The sequence below is a fragment of the Epinephelus moara genome, chromosome 2, assembly GCF_006386435.1.
Source record: "Epinephelus moara isolate mb chromosome 2, YSFRI_EMoa_1.0, whole genome shotgun sequence".
NCBI classification, from domain to species: domain Eukaryota; kingdom Metazoa; phylum Chordata; class Actinopteri; order Perciformes; family Serranidae; genus Epinephelus; species Epinephelus moara.
The window spans coordinates 2,048,327-2,064,362 of NC_065507.1; the positions used below are offsets into that span (position 1 = coordinate 2,048,327).

Sequence of the window (16,036 nt, forward strand, 5' to 3'; positions counted from 1 at the left end):
TGGCATTGATCCACAGCCTCAGACGGATGCGCTCAAGCGTGCCGTGCACACAAGCTCCGTTGGTAGGCCATACTATATTTTTAACAATGCAATTTAAAAGTTTAGATTTTTATTGATATCCTACATTTACCAACAACAAAAAGACTACATTTAGCACCAAAAAATATGTAAAAAAAAAAAAAAAAAGTAAATAAAAAAATGAATATCGAATACCAAATTTTCATAACAAATACCTACCCATAGAAACGAATATTCAAATATCCGAATATTTGGGTACAGCCCTACTACCCACTCTCTCTTGAAGCTGAAAACCAGAGAAGTTTAAACTTGTGATGTCATAAGGTATAAAGTCCAGAGCTGCTCCACAGACAATAAATAGGATATCCTAAGGTAAGCTCATTTTCAGGGAATAACCCTGCAGACTTGGGGCTAACCCTACTCCAGAGCAGGGCCATTAAGCCCTTGGCCGAAGTCAGGGTTAGCCCACTTCAGCTGTGTCAGGATTGTGCCAGTGTTAATGCTTTTTTAGCCCCGGGCAAACAGCTCCTGTGTGAAAACACCTGTGAGTCAAATTTCTTGTTTCCTCTGATTCTGACTGCCATCCCCAACATTGCTCACCAACTTTTCAGGTGCCTTAAAAACACTCTAAAAAGTTCCAGTCAGAAAAAATGTGAGAAACAATAAGGAATATCCCAAAAAAAAATCTATCCCAAATTAAAATCCTGAAACAAGGTGCATATTTAAAAACATAATTAGAAATAAAAAACAGACCAAAGGCTGCTGTCACTGGTCTGAATATAGGTGGCCACTGAAAGATTTCATTGCTAACAGTTTAAGGAGTGACAGTATTAGCATTTAAAGCTTTTTTTAACTGACAAAGGTTATTAGGAATGCACAGATACATATCGGACTGATAAATTATTGTTCGATACCGGGACGTTTCTACTATTATGTGGTATTCCGATAATCAAAATCATAGCCGATAAATAGTGCAGATAACACAAAATCAAACTGCTTTCACTGACTTAACAAGGGCAGCATCTACACGCCCCAACATAGTGTGTGGGAGCACACGTACCTCTAAAGTTGGTTTGACAGCGGCCAATAAACATAGAGAAGAAGAACAACAACTGCTGCAGGCTGACTAGAGAGCAAAACGTGAGGTGTTTCACTGTTCCAGAGGAAGACAACATTATGGTGCTGAGGTGCTTTGATGTGGTGATGAGACAGTGCCTGGATGTGTTTAAAGAAATGTAGGTGACGATACAGATATTGCTTAAATCATACACTGATTAAAGTTGACTTTACTTTCACATCCTCACATTTACTATGTTTATCTGTAGCACTGGGAAATATGGGGACCGGGCATTGAGGGTAGGCCATTTGACAGTACCCCTTCTTTTTCACAGCCTAATACTGGCAGCCTTTCTCACTCTCCGGTGTGCAAGAAGTACAGGCTATACACTTCTGTTTAAAATGCAAAAATGTGAAATGATCGGTTATTGTATCAGTTATCAGCCATGAGAAACAGGTAATTATCGGTTATCCATTATCGGTATTGACTGAAAAAATCCATATTGCGCATCACTAAAAGTTACATGTCTATTCTTGGCCTTTGGCTTTAAATCAGCAGGAAATCTGTTGTATTCAGCTGATCGACTACACAGCACGGACCATCTGCCTTCTCGTTCTCTGTCCGTGGCCAACAACAGCACACAGCTATGTTGTTACAGCAAACAGCTGATGCCTTTAAAATGCTGTAACTGTACTTCTGATTTTGTTAACTCACAGATTTTCCGAACAAGTCAACTTGCAACAACTTAATGCTTTCCATGTTTCCACTGAAACCTTCAGCACTCACTGAGACTCTGGGACAATAAAGCTCTTGAAGTGAGACCAGTCATATGATGAATAATAGCCTGCGGCAGGTGGTGGTGGACTGATTAGGCTGGAAGTGACTGTACATGAGTCACAGGGCCACCACATTCACACAGTGCACCATACTACCATGGAAACTTGTCATCGAACAGGCTTTTAAAGCCTTTTAGGGTACTCTGCCTTTTACACAAAGCATTCTCACAGAGCCACAGACAGCACACTATGATAAACAACTGTAGGGAGCCAGACCACACACTGGGATCGGTATTCCTAACCACATTATTGACATTGTTTGGAGCTAATGTGGTGAAAAGCACCAAACAAAACACTAAATATAACTTCACTATCCTCTGCTGAAGGCATGCTCCCATCAGCTGTCATCAGAGAAAAGAAAGGCAAATATTTAAACATGAAAATATATTAAAAAAGAACCACTTCCACCGAGAGCAAACAGAAAAACTCTGATGACAGACTAAGGTGAGCTCTGACCTTTCCATTCTGTTTTTCCAAATTTAATCCATCATATTTTCCACTGAATATCTGGGAGGAACTCCTGCTTGTACACAGCTTGAACTCCACACCACACCCAATAATGTGTATTATTATCAGTCATATTAATATGTATCATCATGAGCACTAACAGAGATCAAAGAGCGAAGTAGGAAATAAAAAGAATATATAATTGGTGGAAGGATTTGTATTAGGCTTGGGCGTTATCAAAGTTTCACAGAAATCCCGATGGCATGATTTTAAATACCTTCAAAAATACAGATGCTCCTCTTTTATCAAACTGATACGGAGATGCTGCATTGAGGGGATATATTGTAGTGTACAGCATGCGCCACCAGAGGTCACTCTTTAATGGTGCAACAGGAAGCTCAGCTGAGAAAGATGGCTACTGTGAGTGGTGGGGGTAACGTTACAGTAATAGTAAAAAGCCGATCAGTGACAGCAGGACGATAGCAGGACAAAAAGCATGTACAGCGAGCATATTTTCACACATAACTCAGTGAATCAAGGCTTTATTCAAACCAAACCAGAGCTGGTGATTGTTGGAACAGTGGGAAGACGGACTGAGACAAATCTGCTGAGTTTTATTTTGTTTCTGAGTTTGAATGAAGAGTGTTTTATGAGTTAACATGGCAACTAAGCTACTCTTAGTTCGGTGGAAAAGAGAAACTTGAACTTGAATTCAGAAGTGCACGGTTGTATTTTTCTGTTTAATAAGTAAATAGGTGCAGGAATATTTCCTTTTATGACATTTTAACTTGTGGAATGTGACAAACTTTCTGCTCGAATACATCTCCCAGCTGAAACTACGAGGAGGGCGCCGAAACACACCTGCACGAATATATCCGTTATCGCAGGTTGCTAGGCTAAGAGTGGCCGGTTGGAAAATTTTAACAAATCACCCAACCCAAAATCGTAAGCTGCATGGTACAATGACTTCTATCGCTTGCAGTTACACACTGTATACTCCAGTGAATTGAAGGGAAGTATGAAGGCATGAAAAGCATATACTGCTTAGGCCAAATTTATTTTATATTTTCTATATTTCAAGAGGCAAGAGCACAATTACAATATCTGTCCCAGCTGGCTGACCTGTAGATGATATGTCTTTGCTAACAGGGTGTCTACCGGTATAAGAATATTAAATTTAATGCCTTTTTTGTTTAGAGCTTTTCTCAATACTTTAACCAAATTTAAGACTCATTTTTGGACAAATCATCTTTTTCTTATTCAAGATTTGCAGGTAAGTATAAATTTACAGTATACAATATATGTGGTCCCGTACAGAGGCAGGCTTTATGTAGGTTAAAGTAAATTATGCCAACAGATAAGTGAAAGTTTAAAGTAAAAGTTTCAGTGGTGGGTTTCAAGGTTTGTAATGTCAGTATTGATGTTTACGTACAAGAGCTTGACCCATGTTGACAAAAAGGAATAAAGAGATGGAAAAATGAAACAGAGATCTTCATCAAGTCCGATGAGTCATCCTCACCCTCTTCTCAACAAGCTCATGAGCACATGTGTGATGAGTGCCCAAAGAAGAACAGAGGGAAGTGTTTGTTTCACACAGTAGAGCACCCTTGGGGCTCATTTTTTGCTGTGGGATACATTTTCTTAGCTCAGCCACAAGCACACTGAACCCTTGAGCATGAATCCCATCTGAGTAACGCATTCATCCTTTGATGAAGCTCTTGTATTTTCATGGGAGTTTTCATGAATAACAATACAACAACACAACTGCCAGATCTCAACTCAAACAAGCAGATGTGGGAATTTCCAAAGCCGAATGAGAAATAACATTTTCCATCACAGTCATCATCCTCCAAACCAAGTGATGGGATTTCTTGTGGAGAAGTGGTTTCACATCCTGCTATCAGAGCTCTACTCACTTCGAAAGTCAATGTCAGACCCTGTAATGCTTTTGTGGCTCAATGCTCTATTTGACCTCATGTATGCAGGCCCTTTCTTTTTTTGGCACTTAAAATGACATAAGTGTTTTTTAATCATGTTTAAAAGCTGTTAAACTGTGTAAGGAATCCACAGAGCATATGTCATCACATTGGATTTCTTTCATTTTCTTGCATGATGAAGTTATGTGGAGGAATCTGGGTCATCTATTATTTACCGTGACCACATCTGCATATCTGGCTTCAGCATCAGGAGCCTGCGTGTGTGTGTGGAAGTATGTGAAGCAAACTATTTATTCTGAGGCTTTGTGCGATTCACCTTTGCTAGGAGAAAACAGTTCTGTGCCAATGATAAATGTGATTCTTTATGTGTAGGCAGGTGTGTGTGCAGTGTGTGTCTTTACCTTCATGCCCCTTCAGTGTAGTGATGGTGGAGTACGTCTGCTTCTCCAGTTTCAGCAGCGTGATCTGTCCTGAGTAATCGCCAACAAAGGCATGCTGCGTCTCATGATCGTATCTGAGTGGGCAGTCAGGGCTGAAACAGACTCTACATATCACTACTTAGCTGATTCATATTCTTAATACACTGCACACACAGCGAGTGATTGAAGGATACTGTAGGCAGGAGGCCCAGGCCGTGAAGTAGTGTCTCCCCAGCATGCTGCCGCTCTGGGTGCACATCCAGCTCACACTCTTGTCGTGGCCAGTGCTCACCACCCACTCGCTCTCCAGGGAGAACACCATATCTGACACACGGTTCTGGTGGGCTGCAAAACACACACACATTAATTATTAAACATGCACAAGCCATGGTGGATGAACATCAAACAAGATCACATCTGTTTCATTGGGCTTTATATCCGAGCCGCCATGGATAAGACTAATTTGCCCTTTCCATGTGCTGATCCAACCAGAGAGTCTGCTAAGTGTCTCTGTAATCCAGACTAAGACAGATGAATCCCTTCAAACGATCTGCACTCATCAGTCTTAATGGCCCATCTGGGGATCACATCTAAGGTAGTCTGGTACAGCCAGACCTCTCTGCACATTTCATTTTAGTGCTGCGCCAGTGCTGGAGGAAGGTCTGGCTGAATCCATCATAATTTTGTGCTAAGGGAGAAAAATGCTTCTGGTTGTTTGTATTGCTTTAAAGCAGTGGTTCCCAACTGGTGGGTCGTAGGTCCATTCTGAATGTCAAGTCTGTAAAAAACACACTTTATTTTGAAGTACAGCGAATTTCCGGGACAGAGCTTTTATTTTGAAGTGCTCTTCTATAGAGACAACTGACAGCTACCTAAAGGAGACGGCAAACTAGCTTGACAACATGGCCAAACACATGTATGACGCTCAATACATTAAACTGTGTGGACCTTGATCTAATGACTGAGGAGAGATCTGGATCTCGTGGCTGGACCAGTTGGGAACAACTGCTTTAAACCAATCACAATCTTTTGTGAGTGCTCCTTTTCCTGAAAGACTCTTTGCTCGTGGAATTGGAAACGAGCATTTAAGACACATTTTTGTGAAACACTCCCTAAATAGATCTAACTAACTACTTTGTTTCCTGTAACCTGCAGCTGTCCTTGGTTCAATGATTTTGGTCCTTTGTGCAGAGTGTGCAGAACACTCTTCTTGTTAGCATCCAGACATTCTTACTTACTTGCTGTGTGGAGGTTTGGGGAAAAACATAAAACAATTACAAATCTGATTTACTTGCTTCAGCAGAGAGCGATCAGAATCATAAACAGAGCTGATTAGCCACATAAATTATTCATAAATTCACAGGCACTCACATTTAGTGAACTTGTGGATCTTAAAGCAGCATCACTGATGTACAAAGCAAACAACAGCATGTTACCAGACTGTGTCCGGAGGTTGTTTCATATAAGACAATGTCAGTATGAACTGAGAGGACACTGTATGTTCACAGAAAGACCAGAACAAAGATGTGTTTCAGTATGTGGAGTACATTTGTGGAGTGGGTTAGAAACAGAAATGAAAGTGTGCAATACACACTACAGATTAAAAAAATTATTTAAACACAAAGGGCTGCTATTGTGACTATTGACCTGTTGCATACTTGATACGTTCCTACTGGCACTCAAGTTTTTATTTGTGACAGTTTAATTTGCACTACTGTATTTTATTTGCACTATTTATACTACAGGATTTTTATTGCACTTTTTATGATTATATAATAAAGTTTATTATCTTTTTGTCTTATCTTAAGATGTTTAACAAATATAAAACTGAAATATAAACACCAGAGTCAACTTTAAATGTGTGTGGAATATTTGGGCAGACAACAGGCGTATATAATGTATATATACTTAGTTACGTCAGTTTCTTATTGCTCTGTATATTTTAAGGAAGCTGACAAAAACAATGAATGTTAAAAGGGCAGGTGTAATAAGCTAAGGCTTTAGCTGACACCTTTGGGTCCTGTTTTGTTTTTTATAATGCTAAAAAACATTAACTCAGTGTTTATGTATTGTCTGTCTAGCAGTATATTTGTGTTTTACAAGTTGGAAAATGACTGAAATAAACTCAACTAAACAAAAGAACACTGTCACCATGTTCACATAACACTGCTGAACACATTTGCTTTTAATTAATCTGAACTACATCGAGGAGTTTCCAAAATCCTTTCCATCACACTGTCACATCAATTACAACCCGACTGAACATACTATGTAAGCTGTTTTTAAGCAGTGGCTAATGGGCTGCTTAAAAAAAGAAAGGTCAATATTTCCTCGTCTGCAGCTCTGAAGAAAGAAACACTGACTGCCAAAAGGCAAATGAAGATGTTAAGCCCTGTCTGACTTTGAAGTGCACAGAAACATCCTGAGGCCTGTTTGATCTGATAGTGACTCATGTTTTTGCTGTTCAGGCTCCGCTGCTTGATTTTGCTACAAGTGGTGGAAACCAGATGGAGCATTCCAGTGGCGACGCTGACGTGATGTTTTACCAGCAACAGGCTGCCCATTAGTTCCATATGATCCTCCAGTGAGGAGGCTGAGAGGCTGCTGATGCAGTCACAGCAACTGTGTTGATGCAAACAAAGATTATGACCAGGGCTGCAACTGACAATTATTTTCATCTGCAGATTGTTTCCTTTATTAATTTTTTAGTCTTTAAAATGCTTGAAAAACTGTGAAAAAAGCACATCACAACTGACATTTTCAGAGGTCTTGTTCTGTTAAACCCAATAAACAGTGTGCCAGTTTGGGTTGTCCACGACAAACGATGACCAACATAAGGGAAACGTGGTGATATCTTTGGTCGTGACTCTAAAACAGTGGTCCTGCATCACACAGTCAGAGAGGTTTAAGGATGGACGTTGACACGGTCTGTGATCAAAGACAGCCTGGGATAAAATCTGACAGTGTCAGAAATTTGGGATGACCATCTCACTGTGTGTCTACTGTTACCACCTACGCCTACTAACCAACCAATAGAAATGCAGCATGAAGTGACACACTGATCAGCGCTAAACCCAAACACATAGACAGATAGCAGCTCGCCATGGACGCAAAACACGCTAAAAGAAATGTGTGGGATTCCAGCAAAGAGGAAAACCTTGTGGAGTTGTGGCAGCAGAAGCCTTGCCTGTATGATGTGTCCTCCAGCTCTGACCATGATCGCGTAAAGATAAGAAGGATGAAGCATGGAACTCTACGTTGTGCTTCACAGTTGGAGAAGTAATAACCTGTGCAGCATCCTTACACACTCAGAATGGGAAGCTAACATACATCGTAGCCTGTGATTCAGTAGGCGCTGTCATCCTACAGTCTGCAGACATCAAACATGATGTTGTACCCAAGTTTATCAGATCCATGTTGCACAGTGAAGTGTGCACTTAAGTCTGGAGGAGGCTTTAGACCCAATGTCCAAAACCCAAAGATTCTCACTCTGCAATGATGAAAAAAGCAGCCAATCATCTCATTTGAGAAGACTACTTTTCTGTTAATGGACCAATCAGTTTGTGCTTCAGCTCTAGTATTGAATATAAATGAGTGCCTGCCTGGGCTGTTGTGTAACAATACATCTATCTGGATCGATATATCAACTCAATGATCAACGAGCCAGTATCATCGCTGCAGAGTGAAAACATAAAAATATATCGTTGTCTTTAAGATTCAACTCTATTTTCAAATTCCCACAGCACATCAGTGTCACCACTTCTGTACACGCACACCTCCTTTCTAAACACTCAAACAGTGCCAGTGTGCTAGCGCTATGCAGCCAAGAAAAGACAATGAGGATGTTTACTAGAGTCGGCTCATATCGACCACAGGCCCCTGAATTAAATCTAATCAACATTGTGTTGTGGCCACAGTCCTGCTGCTGATTCACACTGTTCGGCTGATCAAGAGTTGTCTGCAATGACACGATAAGAAACACAGTGATGTGCCAACAAACGGAAGGAACAACAAAGACTGAAAGCCAGAAGCATGATTAGTGAATTTCTTTAGTTTCTTAAGCGCACACACATCTGTCTGATTTGATGCAGTAATGAATACAAGACAGAGGATAAAATGAAGGGTTTATAACATGAAAGCAGTTTTGTCAGCTGCGCTAGATCTTGCTAATACTCTGCTTTTATTAAATATTTGAAATTTCAGTTGTGATTTTGAGTCCAGTACACAGAACAAATGTGTGAGAGTCATTTCTAGCAAGTCATTCTAGTTCCCTACTATTTTCTGAGTCACTTTAATGCATCACCTGACCTGGTGTCTCAGGAACCTTCAACTAAAGGCAGGTGCACTGTGTAAGGAAGGCGTGGAAGATGCCACAGGGTTAAAGTCTTTGACTGCTGTGTGTTTGGTTAATCTTAGTTTATTGTTGATGATGAAATCATTTACTACCCCACTGATCTGAACTTTGTTTTGTAAAGGCCTGTTTATTTGGGGAATTTTTGTTTGGGGATTTTTTATTGAACACAACAGTCAAGACAATTAGTTTATAGCGTCATCCCGCAAATCAATCAACTGTTAAACCGACCAAAGCCCCTGGATCATCAAATATTGAGTACAATTAAACCAAAGACAGCAAGCTGATCATATCTCGTCATCTGATATCTCACCTGGATATGTTTTTACATGGTTCATCTTGTTGAAGTCTTCAGAGATAAGAAACTCCTAGAAGGTGAGCAAACACACAAAAAAGAAACAAGTTTCAAATCAAATAACTGTCCTGGCCCTGCAGGCATGTAGAGGAGTCCAAATATTGAAATTGTGGTCTATTTAAACCAGACATGTAGGTTATTTTTTTAGACTAGACTACTTGAACAAACTAAAGAGTGATCCAAGAGCATGAAGCCATTTGAGTTAGCTTCACTCACCACAACAGCTCCATTGTCTTGGCCTATGAAGATGCGTCTGCTGTCATGGTGGTACGACATGCAGGAGCACGGAGCTAAGAGAGAAAGTATACATTAGCCACGAGCAGGGAAGTCCCTACACACACGCCATGTTGTGGAGAGACGTGCACTGTATTGCTGTATTCCTTTTTTCCTAACACAGTCAATCATGTAAACACACACATATTTGCAGTTCTTCTTCTAAATGAAGCAGTGCAGTCTTACTTACAGGACACTGTGTGGTAGATGCTCGGCCAGTACTGACCGCTGTCTCTTTTCAGCCAAACTCGGATGGTTCTGAGGGAAAATGGAAAACAACACATTCAATGCAATTTCCAATGTCTTCTCAATGGCCATTCTGTGGTCTGTGTTATCTTATTAGGTCGATTAATAATAATATTTTACTTGCTGTTTACAGGACCTATCCTGCAGTTAAATATATACTTAATATGAAACAGAGAATTTTCAGTATACATGATGGAAATATCGACTGGAGAGAGACCCTTATTTGGCACTGGGCTTAATCCTCATCTGGGAAACCAGCCCTAAATCTCTTTACACACAATGCTTGATTCTTTTCACAAAACAGCACTGGCAGGGGCAGGGTGACGAATCTACTATATTAACTGTGTGTCTGAAAAACTTCAGCTGGTGAAAATTATTCTTGGCAGATTGTTTTTTTAGTATTATCCAAAGACACCAAAGCCATGAACACAAGCTGCATTAATGTTACTGTTGATGATTAAACCTTAAACTCTGCTGTGCTTTGATACATTTTAACACTTATATGGTGCACATTTCAGCACCCCTCTCTAAAAATAATATGTAAAAAAACTTTGCAAAGATCAAATGTAGCATTCTGTTGTGTTTTTGAAAACCATGTTAACCACACAAAATGACCATTTGTATGCCAATTGTGCAGACTTATCAAGTTTCATTTATCCAGTCATAGGCTCAGTACTTCCCAAATGCACTGAAGCTAAAACCTTACTATTCAAAACTGAACTGAAAGTGAAACTTAACGATACTTTCTTCAAAGCCAGACTTCAATACTATGGTTTTATAACAAAAATGCCTGTATTTGGGAAGTACTGAGCACACAACTAGATAAATGAGATTTGGATTGTACCGCACAAGCTGTGTGACAGTTTGTAACAGATGTTTTTAAATGGTTTTGCTGTTGTTAGACATGGTCCCAAATCCATCAATAAATCCATATGTTTACAGTCTTCCATGGATGCATGTAAGAAAAAAGATTTTCTTCACGACTTTAAGGTAACACAGCATGACTTACTGATACACAAATGGTCATTTAGTTGGTGAAGTGTTCCTTTAACTTTTCAGTTCAAGTGCATTTAAAATGAGCTACTGTTATGGGGGGCGTCCAGCTCATCTGGTAGAGCCGACGCTCCATGAACAAAGGCTGTGTCCTTGCAGCAGTGGTCGTGAGTTCAAGTTCAATCCACAACCCTTTGCTGCATACAAGTTTAAAAAAAGATACTGTCAACTAGGAATGCACCGAATATTCGGTAACCGAATATATTCGGCCAAATATTGCAAAAAAAAACCACACGTTCGTTATTCGGTGGAATAAGTTAAAAGCAAGGCCGAATAATAGCTGCGTGTTTTGATAACGCAATCAAACGGCGTGTCGTGACGGGCGGAATAAAATGTTGGCAGTGTGGCGATCTGCCCGTCACGGCACTCGCATTTGTGACTAAAAACAGACAGTATGTATTCCTGTCAAATACAGCGGCCATCAGCTTAACGTTACCGGCGACAGAGAAGTCAGTTCCAATAATATCCTCTTCTTGGCGTCATGACTGCCCAAAGGTACCTGAACAGCCGAGCCGTGGCGGCACACAGGTATGTGACGTGTCAGAGGAGAAACGAGCCGTTCACATTTCTCTCTTTCTGGCAGTAACNGGCCAAGCGTTTAATATTATTCGGCTTCGGCCACAAATTTTCATTTCGGTGCATCCCTACTGTCAACCATTTTAAGAAATCAGGCTGAAGGTTTTACTTCTGTTCCAGTAAAATGTTTGCTATGCAACACACACACACACACACACACACACACACACACACACACACACACACACACACACACACACACAATATCAAAACCAGCAGCTGTTTCATGCAGGAACCTGAATGTAAGACTGCTACATTATCACCCTGCAACTTCCCTATTGAATATCAAGTCGGTTACATGTGTGATGGAAACTGCATCTCATTTCTTCACAGCCTTCAAGTTCCTTTATCTATAAATGAGGATGTTGCTTCTTCACACTTGTAACCAAGCATGACAGCCCTAATGTGAAAGACAGATGTGACCATGCTTACACCTTCACATCTTTGATTATCTGGCTAACGCCCAGTGATGTAAGGTAGCTGTGACGGTCCCCAGTGCACGCTTGTACACATGTTGTCTTGTCACATGATCAGAGATCATGAGACTTGACACTGATAACATCAACATACATATTACCCAACAATCATCACTGAACATCTGTATGACAAAAAATAATACAGAAAATAAGAAATTATTAATTGAAAACTTATAATACTTTTATATAGTTTATTTTGAATAAGCATATATATATTTGTTATAGATGCTGTTGACTATTTTACAGAAAATAAAGAAAAAATCATGATGTAGACTGGTTTGACTTTTTCAAGGGCATATAAAGCAAACGACACTGTATTTAATTCAATGAGAGTTCTTCTCTGAACATAGGTATATTTCCATGTTGGCAGTCGCTCATGAAGGCCCATTCTCCACCCAACATATTATTGGAGGCCTCAAGCGGGATTTATACTTCTGCGTCAAATTGTCGCCATACTGTACGCCGTAGCCTGACGTGCCCCTCCCCAGAAATGTAACCACACATCACAGCGACGCTGAGCTCCTGTCTGTTTCTGTAAGCTGAAACCATTTCCCTCAGTGGAAACAAAGCTTTTATTTGCTTTAATTTCACAGATAAGAAACAATTAATTGTGAAGACAATAAAGCCTCCAGAAAATAGCATTTTAAGTCTTGTGTGTGATTTATCCTGGCTTCATATGAGCAGGGGAAATCTATGCTCATCGTTAGGCTAATTTTTACAATGTAAAATGCCATAGGCTTGTGCTAATAACGTTAGCATGTTGTATTTGTGGGGAAAATGTGTCCAGATAAAGACAAGTGTTTGTCTGTGAATGCTGCGAGTTATAGTGAGCTGATCTGTGTACTTGGGTTTGAAACGGTCTCTATTAAGCCATGTTTAATGTGTGTTTAATGTGTGTTTAGTGTCACTGTGTGTTTAATGTGTGTTTTGAATCAACTCAACTTTACAGCACTTCACAGAAACCCCATTACCAACCACTGGTTTGGAGGTGTGACTGCAGACTTGCAGAGTGACACAGACAGACAACGACACAAGTATAAATGCTCACAATGGCCTAGGCTATGTGCGTACGTGCTCCACTTGACTTGGGATTTATACTCGGGGGGGGGGCACAAAGTACCCCAAGACCCCACCCTGCCCGCACTGTGTGTATTTACGCCCCTGCTGCTGCCACAGAGAGTGAAGTGAAGAGAGCTATCAAATAGTTTATCTGCTGCCTTCAAGTTTGGTTGAAAACATGGTATTTACTTTATGTTGTTTATTACTCCAAAAGCATTTTCTGTTGCACCCAGATTGTCAAGATGTGATGTTCAGGGGCGTATTAAATCATGCGTAACTTAGATGTCAGTCCCTATAAAGCAACAAGTAAACAAGAAAAATAAACAACTTAATAGGGCACCCTTAGTTATCGTTGTTCTCATAAAACCAAACCACAATGGGTCAATTAATATCTTTTCTGCAAGGTCCGTTTCGTTAAAAGAATTAAACCTCTATAGATTACGAGGAGCCCCTGAAGGTAGCAACATTTTTTCGGAAAGTGCGTTGTTTACTATGAGAAGTAGCTAGCTAGCTAACTAGCTACGTCAATACAGCCCAACTCATTGTAATACTACTGCGTGGACAAATGTTGAACCATAGAGCCCAGTTTTATAAAATAAAAATCTATTTTAATATTACCGTATACATATATATATATATATATATTACGGTCGGTTGTTTGATCGCGGTTATATTATGGGAACGTTTTACTCTTCATGGATTTTTACCCCTCACACACCCTCCTTTGCTAACACACCGGCTCCATATGGAATATCACAACCAATATTTTTATACTGGGAGAGAAAACCTGTTGTTTCCTCTGTTCCTCTGTCCGTTTTCATCCAGGGTACCGGGAATTATGATTGTATTAACCAGCAAATAGACCGAGCCCGCTAGCTACTGCCGATAGGCTAACGTTACCGTTAGCCTGCTTGGTGAAACTCACCTGTCCTCGCTGACCGTGATCACTCCATCTTCTTTTGGTATTAAAACGGCCGCATTGACAGCGTCTGTGTGGCCCTCGATCTTGTTGAGAAGGATCGGTCTGGCGGTTTGGGGCCTCGAGTGGATCTCCGCAGCCATGGTTTGAAGTATCCAGCAGTGTTTTCCTTCAGCTGATTTTCCTCCTCACTCGCCAGTGAAGGAGGATCAGCTGACACCCGGAGCCGCTGTCAGGATTACCGTAATCACCGCAAGACTGGGGCACGAGCAGTTTCACCAGATACCGTAATACCCTGACTTTATTCTCAATCAGGGGCGTAAATATAGAGAAAATATAGACCATCATGATTTTCTTTTTCCTTTTCTTTTCTCTTATTTGAGTAAAATAGTCACTATTATAATCTATAACAAAATTCAAATGCCTATTCCCCATGAACTTAACTAATAAACTTAAATTAAATGTATATTTGGCCCTGTGATAGTCTGGTGACCTGTCCAGGGTCCAATGGAAAGGATAAGCGGTTACGGAAATGAATGAATGAATGAATGAACTGTATATTTGAAAAAATATTCAATTAAGTAAATAATAATTTGCTTTGATATTTTTGTTATATACAGGTATGTAGTGGTGGTTGTTGGGCAACATGTATGTTAATGTTGCCTAATGTCAAGGCTTTATTTGATCATGTGACAAGACAATACCATATCTAGTAGCTAGTTTAGGCGCATTTTTTACTGTGACAATATTTATTTAACTTAATTATAGCAGTCATTATACTACTATTCCCCTTCAGTAAATAGGCAGAAATGAATAAATAAATCAAGGATGTATTATTAGCCAAGCTAAAAACAAAATCACAAAAAACATTCCATATTAATAATATTAATAAATTGATATTCTATCAATTTAGTAATGTGAGACAATATATCATCTTAGATCTTGAATATCCTAATATAATAAGTGTTGTCTTTTCCTGGTCTTAAAGGCTGCATTACAGTAAAGTGATGTCATTTTCTGAACTTATCAGGCTGTTCTATAATTTACCTTTACTCACTTAGTCATATCCACATCACTGATGGTTATTTATCAAAAGTCTCATTGTGTAAATAGTTTGTGAAAGCACTAAGAGTCAACCCTACAATATTGTCACAATATTGATATCAAGGTATTTGGTCAAAAATATTGCGATTCCTCCCTATCACCTTATTTTCTGTGCTCGTTACATTTTGGGCATGTGCCCCCACAGCGCTCAGGTGAGGTCAGGGCTTTGTAAAAATATAGCGACCAGGTGCCAGACCATAAGCAGCAGACATCCAAGAGACACAACACTGAAGAAAAAATGCAAATATAGTGATACTGCAGTGGCACAGCTTACAAGACAATCGCTCAGTTGTGATAAAAGCACCAAATGTGGTAAATATATAGCTACATACCATTTCTGCTTTAACCTTTGAACCAGATGAGCTACAAATGTTTGGTGTCTATTTTATGGTTTTTGACCATAAGAAACACATTAAAATGTTTAATTTTATGATTGGAGGCATCCTTTAATTTGCATATTTCCAAGATGGCGGCAAACCTGAAATAAGTTTTTTTAAAACTCTTTTGACAAACTCTGTGTCTATTTTATATTTTTAAACATTAGAACCAAATTGGAATACTCAGATTTATTTTAAATAATATTATATTTCATTTATGATCTCTAATTTTATATTACCAATATGGCCACTATCCCAAAAATTGTATTTACTCACACATTTTCACTCAGATTGAGTCGTAGAATGAGCTTTTTCCATGCTGCGATACCAGGTCCAGAGTGATATTGTACGCCCACTTTATCCACGGTAAAAGCAAAATGTTAAACGTGAGTAAATCTGCTTAATAGTTCCCAAATAAAGTTGAATTGTTCTGAAGCACGTTAATTAATTTCTGTAGCTGAACAGGTAATAATTAAAAATGCCAACAACAGACAAACACTCCCTTGTAAGAAATACAATCACCACAAACTCAA

The 16,036-nt window shown here is 39.6% G+C and overlaps 1 protein-coding gene across 1 annotated transcript in view; it reads right to left on the minus strand.

Annotated features, from left to right (window-relative positions):
- The window catches only part of wdfy1 (WD repeat and FYVE domain containing 1), a 24,999-nt gene extending 10,768 nt beyond the window's left edge, over positions 1 to 14,231 (minus strand). The window contains exons 1-6 of the mRNA XM_050065770.1: positions 14,029 to 14,231; positions 9,884 to 9,951; positions 9,637 to 9,710; positions 9,379 to 9,433; positions 4,909 to 5,059; positions 4,697 to 4,809 (exon numbers count right to left, since the gene is read on the minus strand). Coding sequence (XP_049921727.1) covers positions 4,697 to 4,809; positions 4,909 to 5,059; positions 9,379 to 9,433; positions 9,637 to 9,710; positions 9,884 to 9,951; positions 14,029 to 14,165 — 598 coding nt within the window. The 5' untranslated portion in view covers positions 14,166 to 14,231. The remainder of the gene's footprint in view (positions 1 to 4,696; positions 4,810 to 4,908; positions 5,060 to 9,378; positions 9,434 to 9,636; positions 9,711 to 9,883; positions 9,952 to 14,028) is intronic.
- Positions 14,232 to 16,036: the final 1,805 nt, after the last annotated feature.